The 17,296-nt window shown below is 57.4% G+C and overlaps 2 protein-coding genes and 1 long non-coding RNA gene across 7 annotated transcripts in view; 2 read left to right on the top strand and 1 right to left on the bottom strand.

Moving 5' to 3' along the window:
* The window catches only part of SEMA3F (semaphorin 3F), a 40,794-nt gene extending 36,117 nt beyond the window's left edge, over positions 1–4,677 (top strand). For all 5 annotated transcript variants that reach the window (XM_077129241.1, XM_077129242.1, XM_077129240.1 and 2 more), the window contains 7 exons: positions 553–775; positions 1,389–1,477; positions 1,610–1,651; positions 1,840–1,997; positions 2,219–2,286; positions 2,543–2,676; positions 3,339–4,677. In XM_077129241.1, the coding sequence (XP_076985356.1) occupies positions 553–775; positions 1,389–1,477; positions 1,610–1,651; positions 1,840–1,997; positions 2,219–2,286; positions 2,543–2,676; positions 3,339–3,749 (1,125 nt within the window). In that variant the 3' untranslated portion in view covers positions 3,750–4,677. The remainder of the gene's footprint in view (positions 1–552; positions 776–1,388; positions 1,478–1,609; positions 1,652–1,839; positions 1,998–2,218; positions 2,287–2,542; positions 2,677–3,338) is intronic.
* A 1,636-nt stretch (positions 4,678–6,313) lies between these two features.
* LOC143657169 (uncharacterized) lies at positions 6,314–17,273 on the bottom strand. The gene is made up of 5 exons (XR_013162767.1): positions 17,175–17,273; positions 16,702–16,840; positions 12,266–12,404; positions 9,790–9,973; positions 6,314–9,619 (listed from the first exon to the last, which is right to left on the bottom strand). It is a non-coding gene; the product is annotated as an uncharacterized LOC143657169 (long non-coding RNA).
* On the top strand, positions 7,033–10,351 carry GNAT1 (G protein subunit alpha transducin 1). Its single transcript, XM_077129245.1, has 8 exons — positions 7,033–7,322; positions 8,453–8,495; positions 8,591–8,732; positions 8,830–8,987; positions 9,091–9,219; positions 9,442–9,571; positions 9,873–10,026; positions 10,152–10,351. Exons 1-8 carry the CDS (start codon positions 7,217–7,219, stop codon positions 10,340–10,342), a joined length of 1,053 nt encoding a protein of 350 aa, XP_076985360.1. The 5' UTR covers positions 7,033–7,216; the 3' UTR covers positions 10,343–10,351.
* Positions 17,274–17,296: the final 23 nt, after the last annotated feature.

Below are 17,296 nucleotides of genomic sequence, written 5' to 3'. Positions count from 1 at the left end.
CTGCAGGGATCTGAGCAGAGGAGCAGCCTGAAGACCAGCAAGATGCAGCAGGCAGTTGCATTTCCGTGGAGTCAGAGCTGGGATTAGGGAGTTGGGCTCAGCAGGCTTCCCCCAGAGGCAAACTCAGAGACTGGAAGCTTGGACCAAGAATTGGCTGCTAGGTTGGGGAACGGGCTGAACCCCAGACAGAGGGAACAGCATCAGGGAAGGGAAAGGTACCTATTCAAGGGAACCTCGGGGTCTGCATCCTCTGAACAGGAGGGGAGGGGATGCCTGGGAGGAGCAGCCAGACATTGGGGTAGGGCCCCAGGATGTGGAAAGGGTGTGTCAGCGCCAGCACATGAGGCCGTGAGATTTAACCACATGGAACCTTGACCAGAGTAAGGCCTGCAGCGAGCTCAGGGAGTGGAAGCAGAAGCTTGGATGGGGGTTTTGAGGAGAGGGATGGGTGGAGGTGGTGTGGACAACATAGAGGTCCCTCCTGAAGCTAACGGGTCTAGTGTGCCCCCCACCCCCGGGCATCCTGTGTCTAATGCCCCCTACCCCCCACAGTGCCCTGGTGGAACCTTCACACCATCCATGAAGTCCACCAAGGACTATCCTGATGAAGTGATCAACTTCATGCGTAGCCACCCGCTCATGTACCAGGCCGTGTACCCACTGCAGCGGCGGCCCCTGGTGGTCCGCACAGGCGCCGCCTACCGCCTCACCACCGTCGCTGTGGACCAGGTGGATGCAGCGGACGGGCGCTATGAGGTGCTTTTCCTGGGCACAGGTACCCACTGCTGCTCCCGGCCCCTCCCACATTGGGCCCATTGGGTGGGGGGTGTTGCTCCATAGGGGCTGGGATCTGCCGTGTTGGGAGGTACTGCAGGCTTGTCAAGCTCAGCTCTGTTGCCTTTATCCCTTGGAGCCTTCTTCTTATTGCCAGGATCTTTGAAGCCAGGGCAGAGGAAACCCTATATTCATCTTCAAACCCTTTACCAGGGGGCAAGGAGAGCAAGGGCACTGTGTGGGTGCTTGGGACATAATACGTGGACAGGAAAGGGAAGAGAGACAGAAATCAGAGCCCCCTGTAGGATACGCAAGTCCAGATACTGTGTGCACCCACACAGTTCCAGGAGCCCCAGTACACAGCAGCACCTCCAGGATTCTGTTCTCAGCAAGGCCCAGAATGAGGGTCTGGGGTGGGGGGTAGACCCTGGCCTTGTACTCCTTGCCCTGGGCTAATCCCCCTGACCTCTTCTGGGGAGACCTTTCAGCCCTGGTGCAGAGCCCCTGCTCCCCTGCCCTCAGGGGGTTTGGGCCCTGGTGGGGGAAGGGGCTGAGGCTGGTGCCCCTCTCCCAGCATCCCCAGCCCTACTGAGGCCCTGCCTGGCCCGTTCCAGACCACGGGACAGTACAGAAGGTCATCGTGCTGCCCAAGGATGACCAGGAGATGGAAGAGCTCATGCTGGAAGAGGTGGAGGTCTTCAAGGTGGGTGTGACACCATCCGGTCCTGTACTCCCCACCCTGACCCTCCCCAGTCCCAGCACCTGACCTCAGACCTCCAGATCAGGGCAGGAAAGGGGTCCCCAGGGTTCCAAGCTGATCCCTATCTTCTTCTAGGACCCAGCTCCCGTTAAGACCATGTCCATCTCTTCCAAGCGAGTGAGTCTTTGGTGAGATTGATTGAAGGTGGGGATGCAGCCTGAAGCCTTGGCCTAGAGACGGGGAAACTGGCACATGGCACAGCATGGGGAAATTGGCATGCAAGGGAAGGAGTCTAGGCTCTCACAGGCTGCTGATGGAGTCTGGCAGTGGGGAGGGAACTGATGAGCCCCTGTCCCTGTGCCCAGCAACAACTGTATGTGGCTTCGGCCGTGGGTGTCACACACCTGAGCCTGCACCGCTGCCAGGCATATGGGGCTGCCTGTGCTGACTGCTGCCTCGCCCGGGACCCCTACTGTGCCTGGGATGGCCAGGCCTGCTCCCGTTACACAGCATCCTCCAAGAGGTATGAACCCCCAGGCCCCGGTGATTTCATCCACCAGACCCAGGCCCTGTCCAGGGTGGGGGTCAAGGTAGATGCCACATTGCCCTACCAATGCCACATTGATGGGCAAGGCATCAGTCTGCCCTAGGAGACAGGGCCCTGGCCTGGAGTCTTGGGGTTACAGGGACCGGGGAGGGGACAGCTTCCACAGGAGCATTCCTTCAGGAGCTATCCTCATTTAGGCGGAGCCGCCGGCAGGACGTCCGGCACGGGAACCCCATCAGGCAGTGCCGCGGGTTCAACTCCAATGGTGAGTGTCCCATGTCTCCCCGTGGGGTGCTCCTCAGACAGCGGAACCCAGGTAGCCCACATAGCTGCTCACAGGGTCCCCCCACTGGAAGGACTCTCGGATGGTCAGTATGGGGTAGGAGGCATGGGATTTTGGAATTGGGAAGTCTCTCGCCACTCCCCACTCCAGGAGTGGGTGCCCAATGATATGGACCTACCTTTGTGGGTCGGTGGCCCTCGTGCCTGCTGCATTCACTCACCGCCTTCTTGATCTGCAGCCAACAAGAACACGGTGGAGTCAGTACAGTACGGTGTGGCAGGCAGTGCAGCCTTCCTCGAGTGCCAGCCTCGTTCTCCCCAGGCCACTGTTAAGTGGCTGTTCCAGCGAGACCCCAGTGACAGGCGCCGAGAGGTGAGCCCCGAACCCCACAGCCCAGGACCATGGGTGTGGGAGTCCCTGAGCAGTGGGAATTCCACAAGAGAGGAATGTGGTACGAAAGGCAATTGGGCAGCCCTCCTTCTGGGATATCCCTTCCAAAACTCTTTCCTTTACAAAAATCATTTAGGTAAAAATCTCTGGGGCAGGCCTCATGGAAATGTTTACAGGCATGCCCTTCTATGTGAAATGTCCATATGTATACCCCATTGGGGTATACCTCATTGTATGGAAACGTCATTTGGGTGAACCCCAGCCTATGGCCATTCTGTGGGGTAGCCCTCATTTTATGGGAATACCTCACATCCATCCTCACATGGAAGCTCTATGCAGGTGCCCCATTTGGATAGTCATTGAGTAGAAATTCCGTGTTTGTGTGCTTGTTATATGGAGCTTCTCTCATTGTACGGAACCCCGATGTCATCATCTCTCCTGGCATGGAGATGCGTACGGATGCCTCATTCAGACATCTCTCCTTCTGTCAAGACTTCACATGGGTTTCTCTTGATGTATGGAAATTCCACGTGGATGCGCCTACAGGGAAAGGCCACAGAGGGGATCTGATCCAGGAGCTGGTGGGCACCGAGGGGTGACCACATCACTCCTGACCCCCCTACTCCTGCCCCCCACACCTGCAGATGCGCGCTGAGGACCGTTTCCTGCGCACAGAGCAGGGCTTGCTGCTTCGTGCCCTGCAGCTCAGCGATCGGGGCCTCTACTCCTGCACAGCCACTGAGAACAACTTCAAGCACGTCGTCACGCGGGTTCAGCTGCACGTGCTGGGCCGGGATGCTGTCCACGCTGCCCTCTTCCCACCGCTGGCTGCGAGCATCCCACCCCCACCAGGCGCAGGGCCCCCGACGCCTCCCTACCAGGAGCTGGCCCAGCTGCTGGCCCAGCCAGAAGTGGGCCTCATAAACCAGTACTGCCAGGGCTATTGGCGCCATGTGCCCCCCAGCCCCAGGGAGGCCCCAGGGGCACCCAGGCCTCCCGAGCCCCAGGACCAGAAAAAGCCCCGGAACCGCCGTCACCATCCACCGGACACATGAGGCCCAGCTGCCTGAGCTCTGCAATGGGCCAGCCCAGCCCTTGTCCCTTTTAATATAAAAGATATATATAAATATATAAATATATATATAAAATATCTATATTCTATACACACCCTGCCCCTGCAAAGACAGTATTTATTGGTGGTTTGAACATAGCCTGCCTCGTGGCAGCAGCATCCAAAACCCATACCCACAGTGGTCAGAGACGGTAAAGAACAGAGCCTGCGTAACCAGGTCTGGCCAGTGGGCAGGGCTGGGCCAGGACCATGCAGTCCCCAGACAGCTGGGAGTCTACCTGCACAATAGCCACCGCCAGGATCTGCAGGACATGGGGAGGGAGCAAACCCTGCCTGGACAGGGCACAGACTGCACAGCTGTGCCACTGCGTACTCTCTGCCCTTGCTGTGCATAGATGTAAGTGCAAGGACTGCTTTGGGGGATGGGGGTGGGGGCTCAGGTGCACTCAGGAGGGGAGAAGGGGCCATTACAGGACGCCGGCCCTGGCCTGGGAGAGGGGTATACAACCCCTTCCTGGGTATATATTCTCTATTTATTGAGGATAGAAGAGATCTGGCCTGGGTGGGCTAGCACCTGCAGCCCTCCCCTTTTTGCCTGGCCAGGGCAGGTCTGCCCTACTCCTATTCGTAATTTTTCCTGTGCTCCTTGGCATGGAGGCTGGGAGAATAGCTCAGTCCTGGGCAGGCAGGGCTGAGGGGAGATGGGGCCATGGCGGAGGCCCTGGGCCTATACGGGCTTCCCCAGGACACTCCCTTCTGCCCATAGCTTGAGGTGATGGGTGTAAATAGCACTGGGGGGTGGTTGGGTAGGTGGGTGGTGGGTGGGTGGCACTCCTGATGGCCCTCTGCTGCCCAAGCCACAGCCGCTCTTGGGTCCCATCTTGCTAATAAACACTGGCTTTGGGACTGGACTCCGGCTCCTCTCCTTGGTTGGGGGTAGAGGGATGGGAGGCTTGGGGCTTGGCCTAAGCCCCAGATTCTGCCCTTGTTCTTGCCCCCCATCCTGCCACAGCCTGACCACCAGTTCCTAGACCTCTTTTGCCCCAGCTTCCATTTGTTCATTCAATCGTTTGATCATCTGCTCTACTGCTTTCTCACCAGCTTTGTGCCCGGCCTTGTGCCAGGTGCTAGACTCAGAATTGGCAAGACAAGCCTTCAGCCCTCACAATCCAGTTGCCCAACCCTGAGAATCGGACAAAATCTCTTCCTTCCTGCCTTCTTCCAACCCACCCACAACAGAGTGCCCAGCATGTGCAAATGTTCAGGGTATTAAAGACCCTGGGACAGGTGGGGACCTGCTGGAGATAAGGGGCTGGGGGACCAGAGCCAAATTTAACGAGTCAGGCTATAGCAGGGGAAGCTGGGGAGGCCCATGGATCTGGCAGGGAACAAGGTCACACCTGGGAGGCAAGGGGAGCCTAGTGGGGGCCCAGGAGGCAGTGTATAGACCACATTTTAAGCACACCCAACATGCAGAAACCAGATTTTTGCTGGTCTAACAATCCTGGGCTTATGCTCTACCCAAAACCTCTGGGCAATGTAAGGGGCTGCAGAGACCTCCAGGGCCAATCACAATGCCTGGTTTTAGAGAAGGTGGATGGAGACCGAAGGTTGAAATTGGCACAAAACAAACAGTCATGCACCCAGACAGATGTCCCCTCACCCAAGTTAGGGTGGATGTCACAGTGGCTGATGTCTGTATCCACCTCCTATGGGTCTTCTTTACAGTTACCCTTCACTGCTCTACGTCTGACTGAGGTCCTGGCACCCCTTCTTGGTCTCTGAGGTCTGTGGCAAAGTTGAGTGATAAGAGGCAGTCTGGTTGCAAGGAAAGAGTCCAGTCAAGAGGGCCTTGAAAGGGCCTTGAGAGCCCAGGGCTTAGGTGTTCTGATAAGGGGTGGTACGGGACCCCCAGAGCCTGGGAGCTCAACACTGCCAACTCAGCCCGAACCACTTCTTTACAGCAGTGCACCCTGGTCCGCCTGGTCATGCAGACAGATATCAGACACTGCAGCTAAGGGGCAGGCCTTGGGGGCAAGCCTCAGAGCACCCCAACCCTCCAGTCCCCTGGATATGCCAGATGTACTTTGGGACTTAGTTTTCCCTTCTGACAAAAGCCCACAAAACATTTTCTGGAAGGGACTGGTTATCTCTGCATGTTAGAGACTTCCACCCAAATAGACGTGAACTCATAGGCACAAACACGTGCAAACACACATGCCCCCACACAGACACAAATGCACATGCTTGTGAGGCAATACACACACAAACATGCACTAAGACATGCACACTAAGACATGCTCCCATACATTCATACCTGTATGAACAACCATCCATGCAGACATGCACATGCAAACACAAGGCACAATCATGCACACAAGCATATTCACACATACGCACAGGCAAATGCACACCCACATATATTGCACATATATGCACATTCGCATACCCATGCACATACGTGCACACATGAACTCAGCAACTGCATGCAAAATACACACATGCACAATAAGAGAAATGCACAATAGCACACCCACACGTGTTTGCATGCATGCATACATGTACATGGACATACCCACAGGGCACGGGCACACACTTAAATGTTAGAGCACACATGTATGCACACAGCCACAAATATACAGGCACAAGTATACCCACATGCATACATGTACAAACGTGTCAAGTCATTGACTTGCTTGATGCAAGTGATGGACAGGTGCACACTCAAGGGATAGGCACATCCACCCGAGTCCATCATCCTTCTTCCAGTGTCCTGCACAGGAAAAATGCAGTGCCTACATTTCCCCTTCTGTGTCTCTGCAGAGCATAGAACCTGGTCCAGAATTACCCAGCCCTGATCAACCACCTACTTTTATGTGATCCCTTGAGCTTCCACTTCCTCATCAGTGAAATGGGGCTGATGATGGCCGTCTTCCAGGGCCAGTGGAAGTGTATGATGAAATAGGAGGAGTACTGAGCACAGTGCCGGGCAGGCATCTACTTCTCCCTCTACTCCTGCTACTAGCCCCTAACCATTGGGCTTGAAAGCCTCCCTTTTCTCCCTGTGACCCTACTGCACATGTCTCTCCACTCGGGCTGGGGCAGGACAGTCTCTCAGGCCTCTTCTAGGGGGTTGCAAGGGTGGGGCAGAGGAGGTGCAGAGTCAGCGGTGCAGGGATTGGGGCCATGCTTGCCTGATTAGAAGGTGGGGGCTGAGCTGGATTCACCTGTCCTTGTCTCTGATTGGCTCTTGGGTACCCCTAACCCCCAAATCCCACTAAGCAGCCCCCACCAGGGCCTACACAGATTCGTGGAGAACCAGTTGGTTGCCAGTCCAGGGTCCAGAAGGGCATCTGGGGAGCCCAGCAGCTGGCCTAAGCCTGGCTCTGGGGATCCCCTCCATCCAGAAGAGCCACTTGCTGACCCTTTGCCTTCACCTGCTTCTGGGACATGGGGGCTGGGGCCAGCGCTGAGGAGAAGCACTCAAAGGAGTTGGAAAAGAAGCTGAAAGAAGATGCAGAGAAGGATGCTCGGACCGTGAAACTGCTGCTTCTGGGTAAGGTTGTGGGCCCAGGTGGGGTCACTGCCACCAGATTGGTGGCCTGGAGGCAAGGAGGTGGCCCTTCTGTGAGTTTCTTGGGAAGCAGAGTGAGCCAATGGCAGGACAGCGCACAGAGTGGGAGCCCTGCCCCATGGAGGTCCTCTCCAGAGAGTCCTATGTCAGGCAACCTCCCCTCCCCAGAAGGGTGAGCCAACTGCACTTCTGGATGAGCTTTTGGTTTTAGGGTCTCAGAAAGCAAGGGCCTTTATCAGGAGCCCCACAATAGTGCTGCTCTCTTAGAGATGAGAGGGTCACAGTCCTCCTGGGAGTTGGGGGAGCCTTTAGAACCACCTAGACCCATGGACAATGGCCTTCAGGGTGTCAGAGCTTTATTGTTGGCAGACCTGTGAAGCAGCTAAGGGGAGGCGGGGTATTGAGGAGGAGGGCTCCTTGAGGCTCTGTCAGGATTAGATAATTCATGAGGCTGATCCAGGCCTACCTTGGGCCACTGACCAACCCCCCAAGATGGCCCAGCAGTCTCCACTCAGGCTCTCCAGGATCAGCTTGGAAGGGATCTGAAAGTAAAGCCAAGGCACCCCAAGGAAGTCAGAGAGGTTAAGCCGGGAATCCCATTAACTGTGTCCAATGCCCTGACTCCATACCCCTCCCCTGCTCCCCTCATCCGAAGGCACTAATTCCTTTTGAGCCTCTCTCAGATATCTGTGTTCCCGTCCCCACTCCCATGAAGGAGCTGACCAGGCTCCAATAATCCCCGGCATGCGGTACCGTCTGGGTCCACAAGGTGGTGCTCCAGGTTTTCTTTAGTTTGGTCTTACCGCTCCTAAAGGCTGCATATACAGCCCTGCGTCTTGGGAGCTCCTCCGCACGGTTGAGATTTTTCATTCCCCTCGCTGAACCCTTCTAGCACTTTTCTTGATATTTACAAAAGTTTTTCCGCCAGGGCGTCAGGACTTTATTTTGAATGAGGATAGAGCAAGTGAGGCTGTGGGTCGGGCTGGCTCCCCGGGGCAACTTCTGCTGGGGTCCACCCAACAGACCTGGGCAAGCCGCCTCCTCCGCGGCCTCAATGCTGGGGTGGAGTGCGGGGCGATCCCCGGGCCGCTCTGAGGTGACTCCCCTTCCAGGCGCCGGAGAATCCGGGAAGAGCACCATCGTGAAACAGATGAAGTGAGTGTTGGTCCCGGTCCCGAGGCCCCTGGGAGTGGGCGTGTGTTTCTGCCCACGGGCCCACGAGGCATTGACCCAGTTCTCCCTGGCCGCAGGATTATCCATCAGGACGGGTACTCTCTAGAAGAGTGCCTCGAGTTCATTGCCATCATCTACGGCAACACGCTACAGTCCATCCTGGCCATCGTCCGCGCCATGACCACGCTCAACATCCAGTACGGAGACTCCGCGCGCCAGGTGCCCCAAGAGGCGGGCTGGGTGGGGCCTCTGGGGATCCGAGGCGCCGAGCCTGGTTCGAGTCCACGGTCACCACCAACCCTCGCCCCGCTCCCAGGACGACGCCCGGAAGCTGATGCACATGGCAGACACCATTGAGGAGGGCACGATGCCCAAAGAGATGTCCGACATCATCCAGCGACTGTGGAAGGACTCGGGTATCCAGGCCTGCTTCGATCGTGCCTCGGAGTACCAGCTCAACGACTCAGCCGGCTAGTGAGCGCGCAGGCCGGGCGCGGGGGCGCGGGGGCGCGGGCGGGGCCCTGCCATGCCCCACCCACCCACCCACTCCCCACCCACACCCCGGGGTATTCCGCAGCTACCTTTCGGACCTGGAGCGCTTGGTTACCCCAGGCTACGTGCCCACGGAGCAGGACGTGCTGCGCTCGCGCGTCAAGACTACAGGCATCATCGAGACTCAGTTCTCTTTCAAGGATCTCCACTTTCGGTATGAGCTCCGGGGACCCGGGGAGTTCACCGCCTGAGGTCCCGTCGGGTCCCGGAGGCCCCATCTCCAGGAGAGACCCTGAGTCTTTTCGAACACCTCGCCCTCCCCTCTAGATTCCCGTCCCATCCGAGAGGCCCCCAGCCAGCGTGGGGAGGCGAGGGGATGCCCGTGGGCGCACCCAGGGTGTTCGATCCGCGGGTTCAGGCCCCAACCGTCCTGCAGGATGTTTGATGTGGGCGGGCAGCGCTCGGAACGCAAGAAGTGGATCCATTGCTTCGAGGGTGTGACCTGCATTATCTTCATCGCGGCGCTGAGCGCCTATGACATGGTGCTGGTGGAGGACGACGAAGTGGTGAGTGCCAAGCAGAGCCTGCGTGCGTGAGCAGGGAGGCCGAGCTGCCTAAAGAGGGAGATGGCACTATGGGAGTTGGGGGTGTTTCAGAGGGGAGATTCATTTCAGAAAAGGAGAGGAGGCAGCGGGCAGATCGGCCTGAGGGGAGCAGACCCACTTTGGAACTGTCTGATGGGAGATGAGCTCTTGGAGCCATCTGAGCTGGGAGGTCCCCGTACCTGGGAGCCCTGGAAGAAGGGGTTGGCTTCTCAGGGGCAGCTGCTCGAGTCCTTCGGTGCCCGACAGCCGCTGCCCTCCCCAGAACCGCATGCACGAAAGCCTGCACCTGTTCAACAGCATCTGTAACCACCGCTACTTCGCCACGACGTCCATCGTGCTCTTCCTCAACAAGAAGGACGTGTTCTTGGAGAAGATCAAAAAGGCGCACCTCAGCATCTGCTTCCCGGACTATGACGGTGAGAGCCCATAGTTTCCCGCACGGCCGCCAGGGGGCGCTCCAGCCCCACGATCTCGTCCAGCGCCCCCCACGTCCCGGGGAAAGGTTTGGGGGCAGGGAGTGAGAGCTCCCCTATGCGGTCAGGACCCAACACATACGACGACGCGGGCAACTACATCAAGGTACAGTTCCTCGAACTCAATATGCGTCGCGACGTGAAGGAGATCTACTCCCACATGACGTGCGCCACCGACACGCAGAACGTCAAGTTCGTCTTCGACGCCGTCACCGACATCATCATCAAGGAGAACCTCAAAGACTGCGGCCTCTTCTGAGGTGGTGTGCCCGTGGGCCTGGGCGCTCCCCTGTCTGACCACTGCATCCCCAGTTCCCCGCCCCACCTCACTGCTGCAGGCCCCGCCCCAGAACACCCGGCCCCACCCACTGACTGCTACAAGCCCCGCCCCCGTTCGACCCCAATTCCACGGGCGCCTCACTCTGGCTTCCTAGACCCCACTACTTGCAGAACCCACCTCTGTACCTCGGGCTCCACCCCACTACCGCAGGCCCCTCCCCCAACTACAAAGTCCCGCCCATTTAATCTCTTTCGAGCGTCTCCAAGCCCCCAGGTGTCCCAGCTTCCAGGCCCCCCCCCACCACAGTGCCCCGCAGGCTAAGTCCAATTATTTTGGGAGCTCAGGGAGGACGCAGACTCGGTTCCCTTTATTCCTCTCAGGTGCCTGAGTTCATGTGTTTTCTCGACCCTGAGCCCCTGTAGCCCTTCAGCCCTCAGGACCGCTGGGCCCCAGTCTGCGAGCCTCAACAGCCACCGCCCCAAAGCCCCAAGCCCTGCCAGCCTTGAGATCCACACTCTCCCTCGTGCCTTCCCCTTCACCCCTGGGTCCTCCAGAGCCAGTGACCCCAACCATGGCCCTGCCCTTCACGGCCTGGCTGCGCTGGCCTCTGGAACCAACAGCAGCCAGCTTCAGCTAGGAGCAGACAGGACTTGAGGCAGCTTAAAGCTCATAGTGACTCAGCAGTGTCCAATTGACCAGTTTCCTACAACTCTTCCGCCCCAGGGGACTCACGACTCACTCCAGGGGTTTGGGTTCAGCAACAGCTCTCCCTCCGAGAGTTTCATGAAGGATGGGTCCAGACAGGGATCCCTCCCCTAGGCAAGTCTGCTGCTTACAATCAGCCCTCTCCAGCCCTGTCACTTCCATGTGACACGTCTGACATCTGTCTACTCAATGGGCAGTGATTATCCCTCCCAGCAGCTTCAGGGCCCCAAGTCCAAGCCAGCTCTGGCCTGTGCAGCCCCCACATAGATGAATTAATTAGTTGGAGGACAGGCCTGGGAGCCAGGGAGAGACTCAAGCTGGACCCTTCTACACATGCCAGCCTCGGAGTAATTGCCTAGCCCCTTTCCCCTACAGGCTTGCCTCCTTCGTCCTTGGACACCATATCCACACTCCACTTCATCCACCCACTTGCCATCCCCTGGGCTGGCCAGCCCAGGGGAAGGTCTGTTGGGGGAGGGTACTGTTGACACCAGCTGCGGCCAATGGTAAAGCTGTCCTGAGGGGGTGGTTGGGGCAGAGTCCAGCTCCCATTGATCAGTTCCAGGCTGAGGATTCAGAACAGGATGGAGTCCTAAACTGTGTCCCGAGGGGCCTAACTCAGGTGTGGTCACGAGCAAATCCAGGTGACCCTCCCGTCCCCATCAGTGGTTTCTCCTGCCCTCTCCATTTAGAGTCCATTATTCCCTGGCTGGGAAAACTGAAGGGCATGCCTGAACCGTCAGGGATGGGGGCCCATGTCACCCACCTCCTTGCTTCCTCCTCCCTCATCTAGCACCAAGTCCTTGCTGTTGCCTGTGGGCTGAGCGGCCTGTGCTGCGGGCAAGGACAAGGAGCTCCTGTGTGGCAAGGCCAGGGCACAGTTTGCACTCCCCTCAGCTAGATGCACAAACTCAGTAATAAACCTTTCCATCGGGCCCTAGCTGTCCTTTTTTGGGGGCGGGGGGAACTAATTATCACAAGTCATGGACATGTACTAAAGTGCCCCAGTGCTGAGCTGGACATGAGGTGGGGATATGGCCCCTTCCAGGGAGAAACACCTGGCTTGACTTTTGGGGGCTTCTTGGGAGGGGATTAGGGGAAGAAGAGCAAGCAGAGAGCTCTCTTCCTCAGCGCTCACAGCGAAATGTTCACAGGGATGGTCTTGGTTGAAAGGTGAGTTCTGAGGTGGAGACTCACTGTGGCGGGGACAGCGGGGAGTGCAGGCCGGGCCGGGAGTGTGGCTGCGTGGACCACAGAGGTTTAGTGGATCAGAAGCAGGCGGCAGATGGGGCCGGTGGGCAGCTGGTGAATGCCAGGCTGGGGGCCCAGGCTTTCTCTGGAAGAGATGATGGGGAGTCATGGAGGCCTTTGAAACTGGGCCATAACTGCAGGACGAGGCAAGTGAGGTGCTCATCTTGGATGCAAAATGTAAGGTGGTGCCAAAAAAGGCAATAATCAAGATTATATATTATAATAGTTTAAAGAATCAAAATGAATGCTAAAAAAATCCACAATGAACAAAACATCAAAATTTAAAATAAAGAGAGGATCAAGAGGGCCATAACTGAGCCATGTTGAAGCCTGAGGTAAAAGGAAAAATGGACGTTCCTCTACAATTTTTTATGTATTTTTAATGGTTAATTTTTTTCCAGAACATTAAAGAGTTGAAAGAGCATTGAAAAAATTCAAAAGTAGGTGTATTAAAAATCATATTTTTAAAATCATATTATTTTAAGCTTAAATATTTTATTTATATCCCAAACAAAATCTATTTTAATTTCACTTTTCTGGTTTTAAAAGAAGCAAAATCACCAACATTTTCAGAACTGTCTGGAAAAAAATAATCATTAAAAAGTGTATTAAAAAAAAAGGATTTGGTTCCTGGTGCCTGCCTATGCAAAAAAAAAAAAATGTATATAAACGTGTTCTTCCTGAGGGCCCATGTGGATGTGGGGGAGGAGAGGAAAGGAACTGGGGATCCATGAGGCGGAGGCTTACGTCTGGGTCTGTGCAGCTGACCAAGTGCATGCAGTGACACCCCCACCCCACGCCAGAAATGCAGCCGAAGAGCCCACGTGGGGGTGATTTTCAAGTGTTAAACGGTCTGAGTTCGCAAGACCTGTGGGCACCTGGGGGATGTGTCGAGGAGGCAGACAGACTCTTGGGGTTGGGCAGAAGGCAACGTGTAGGTGGCATCCTGGATGTCCAGGTGATGATTGGGGCTGTGAGCCTCGGGGGGCAAGGGCTAGAGAGGGGAGAGTGAGGGAGCCCGAGTCTGAGAACAGGGGGAACCCTGGACGGGTTAGGGAGCCCAGGACAGGTTGCACAGCCATGTTGGTGCTGCCCAGAGGTCTTGGGGGAAGATGGGACTTGGGCCAGTGGTGCAAGCCTCTGCGCTGGGAAGCCTGAATGAGCTGGGGACATTTGTCTTTACTAAGGACCCTCTGCCTGAGCAGTTTACTGGCGAGAAGCGAGGCAGTAGCGAGTGACAGCAGGATTCAATAGGGAGAGGCAAGGCAGAAGACAAGAAGCCTTGGGGAATTAGAGGTGGTGAATTTAAGGGGAAGAGCTACCAGAAGAAATGGGCTAATGAGGTCTTCCACACAGCAGCCATGCCTCAGAAAAAAAGGTTATGGGATCCCCATCTGTCCAGGGCAAGGGGCAGAGACAAGCCTGACCACCAGCAGGGGCTAGGCCCCACCGCCCAGGGAGTCCCCTCCCACACCTGATTCTGGGATTCAGGACCAGCATTTCTGGATCCCGTGGGCTGGTGACGCGGCCTGGCTTCCAGCTGCCCTGTCCATGGCCTCCTCGGCCCCAGGCAGCACCTCAGCATAATTACACCCCAAGGAGTAGCATTAATGGTGGCCCGATGCCTGATTCACAGCCCTGGGCAGAAGATCAAAGAGGGCTGACCCGGAGGCAGCACAGTAGTGCACCCCAGGCTTACAGAGGGGGGGCGTTTACCGTGGGCACCTCCAGCCACTACCACCCTGCCTGAGCTGCAATTTCAAGGTGCCCCTGAGCGGCCCCCATGGACTTCAGCTCTGGCTCTGGCGGGACTAACCTGGCCTAGCCAGTGACCAGAGATTAGACAAGCCTGGCGTACAGTTAATGCTGCTGACGTCAGAACCTGTCCGGGTGGCCGCTGGGGACTTGGCCCTCCCCATGTGTGGTGGCATAGCCCACATGACCTGGGCTTGTTAAGCCGCTTCAGTGGCCAGAGGAGCTGGGGGCCAGGGGTGAGTGGGCAGGTGTGCCAGGGCTGTGGGGGCAGGGTGGTAGGGGCAATCTCAGTCACAGGGTCACCGGCTCTGGGGGCCCCGGCCAGGGAAGAGCTAGACAGGGGGGTTGCCCACAGGTCTTCTCCACACTTCTACAACCCTTTTTGTGTCACCAAACCCTGCTTGTGCCCAAACAGGAGCCTCTCAGGCATCAAACCTAGGTGTAGTCAGGTGTTATGGGTGTGGCCTCATCTGTGATGTGACTCCAACGTGACTCTAAACCATATGCCCCCTCACCCTGCCCCCCCTCCATCTCTCAGTGCTAATCCCACACTCACACTCAGGTCTCCCATCTCTAGTCCTTTAGCCAAGCTGCTACCTCTATCCAAAGTGGCCTTTCTCTCCCCCGCAGGCCCGCCCCTCCCCCACCCCTCCCGCATCCCTCCCCCGACATGTACCTTGCCTACCTTCCCTTTGGCACAGCCAGACCCACAGACTGCTTTTTCCATCAGGGTTCTTTTCTGATTCATGCCCCTCCAACGTGGCAGGAGCCTTCCGGTCTAGACTACTTGGACACACTGAAGCTGGGGCTGTGTGGGTGGGACGGCAAGAGCCTCAGTTAATGTCTGAATAGCTGGCTCTTCCTGGAGACTTGGGCAGAGTTCTCAGAGGTGATCCTCCGTGTGGGTGCTAAAGAACAAGTAGAAGTTTGCCAAGGAGGTGGGACAGGGTGGTGAACCTCAGGCATTGGGAAACCACGAGGGTAGAGGCACACAGGCCACGAGGTCTGGTGTGTCCTAGGGACAGCCGGAAAATGTGTGTGTGGCAAGTCTGGAAGTGGGGGAGGTGGAGGGGCCACATGGGGGAAGGAGCAGGTAGGGGGATATCAGGGAGGCTGCTTGGGGGTGAGAGCAGGGACTTGCAGAGTGTTCGGGAAGCTGGTGGTACAGGGCTGGGCACTGCGTGCCCGACCCCACGCTCTTCACACGCGTTGGGCGGTCTCTCAGATCTGTGTCTCGGTTTCCGGGAGACCAGAGAGTGGAGGTGGGGGCTGGGCTGAAGACTGAGATAAAGCTTCCCCCACCCTCCACCCCAGGCAGCTGCCCCCAACACTGAGGCAGGAAGGACGTTCCCTCTGGCCCCTGGAGGAAGGCTCTCAGTGTCCCATTCTGGCTGCCCAGCTGTCCGGCCGCCGCAGGCTAGACTGGGAGATGAGGCAGGTGGCGGGAAAGGCCTCCGAGCTGTGTTTGCCCTGGCTGGGGCCCAGGCTGAGCAACAACAAATAGTCGGCCCCTCCCCCAGCCTGGCCACGACTGGCCTAGCCTGGGGACCCCACACCACACACCCACCTTCAGGCGTCCCAGCCCTCTCAGCCAGCCCAGCAAGTCTGTTCCCCCCGCCCCGGGAGAAGACCCCAACATTCACGTAGTGGTAACCTTGGGCCTAGGCTCGCGTGTTGCCATTGGGAAAGCCAGCCCTATGCAAATGGGTCCCATGAGCATCCAGGGTGCCTGCAGGTTGGAGGTGGGGGGCAGGATTGATCTAAGACCCTGGTCAGCACCTCTCCTATCTGGCACTGTTTCCTTGGCAGCCGTGAAGCCCCTTTGGAGGGTGGGAGTCTGAGGGCCCCTTGTGGTCCAGGTGAACTTTGATCTGGGGATTACATCAGCCCCAAAGCAGGAGGGAAAGGCAGACCCTCCCTATTTCCCAGCCACCAGCAAGGCGGCAGCTTGAGCAGTCTGAAGCTTTGGGGGATTGTAAATGTCCCAGAGCCGTTCTCTTTTGCCCTCTCAGCCCCCTGACACCCTCTGCCAGAACTGAGAGCCCCCCACCCCTCACCTCCCACAAGCGGCCCCACCCCATCCCCCACTCTTGGCTCACAGCTTCCTCTTTTCTCACTCCCCCCAGGCCAGGGGAAAAGACAAAACCGTTACCTTGAGACCCAGAGAGGAACTGAGGCACGCTGTGGCTTGGCTCTGGTGGTGCTGAGAGTCAGCCAGAGTCCTGACTCCTAGCACAGGGCAGGGAAGGGGTTGAGCCTACCCTCTGAGGGCACTCCCCGCAGCCTCAGGGAGGGGGTACATATGACACAGAGACATCCAGGTTGGTTAGGAACAGCAGAGGCCGTGAGATTAATCAGATCAGAGCCAGTGGCTGAGAAGTAAAGGAGACAACTGTTCTGAGAGCCCCCCACCCCTCTCCAGCTCACTCAGAAGGACAATTCCTCCCCAGATATCTGCTGACTGGGCCTTGGGCCCTGACACCCACCACCCACCTCTAAGCACCAAGGCCCTGTGTAGGAAACAGTGAAGAGTAGGATAGGAGCCTCCAGTCGAGAGGCTGAACCCCCACTTCCACTCCAGGGCACTAAGTCCCATACTAACTTCCCATGGGCAGAAGGTCTCTTACACATTAGAAGAAAGGAAATGTGGGCAGGGGGCATGTCCAGGGAGGCCCCAGACGAGGCTTGGTCCAAGACAGACCTTGCTCCATTCTTGTCCTCACTGTCCCTCTTCTGTCTGTTTCTGCCTCAATTCCTTCTGGGCATCTGGAGTGAAGAAGGAAGAACTGATACAGGAACCCTTCTCCCACATCCCACCCATCCCCCACCCCCACCCCACGCCCCCGTGGGGAAGAGTGAGTGAGGCAGGGCAGACAGAAAAAACATTTTGCTGTCTGAGTGATATCTGAAAATCCACCATATGAAACCCACTTCACCGGTTAAGCCTCACCCTGTTTCCACTCCTCTAAGATCCCCTTCAGGCTGCAGGGAAGTGAGGACAGAGGATTTCGGGGTGACACCCGGGAGTCAACAGACTTGGGACAGTCGCCGTCCCCCAAAAGACCCAACTGAACTTCCCCTAGAGCGGCTATTCTCTTACCTGGGGGCCCCTTAGTGCTCGGGCTGTCCCTTTGCTCCAGCCCTGCCCCGGCCCCCGCCTCTGCCGGGACCAGCCCCTCCTCCCGCGGGCCGCCTGGGATTGGCGGGCCGGGGGCGGGTCGG

Source organism: Tamandua tetradactyla, chromosome 15 (genome assembly GCF_023851605.1).
Source record: "Tamandua tetradactyla isolate mTamTet1 chromosome 15, mTamTet1.pri, whole genome shotgun sequence".
NCBI classification, from domain to species: Eukaryota; Metazoa; Chordata; class Mammalia; order Pilosa; family Myrmecophagidae; genus Tamandua; species Tamandua tetradactyla.
This window is presented reverse-complemented; position numbering and strand designations above follow the sequence as displayed.

Bases quoted from the DNA above. Each gene is read 5' to 3' on its own strand.
- GNAT1 (XM_077129245.1), top strand. From the start codon at position 7,217: ATGGGGGCTGGGGCCAGCGCTGAGGAGAAGCACTCAAAGGAGTTGGAA. The intron at 9,220-9,441 runs GTATGAGCTCCG...ACCGTCCTGCAG, and splicing joins TTCAAGGATCTCCACTTTCG to GATGTTTGATGTGGGCGGGC. The intron at 10,027-10,151 runs GTGAGAGCCCAT...CTATGCGGTCAG, and splicing joins CTGCTTCCCGGACTATGACG to GACCCAACACATACGACGAC.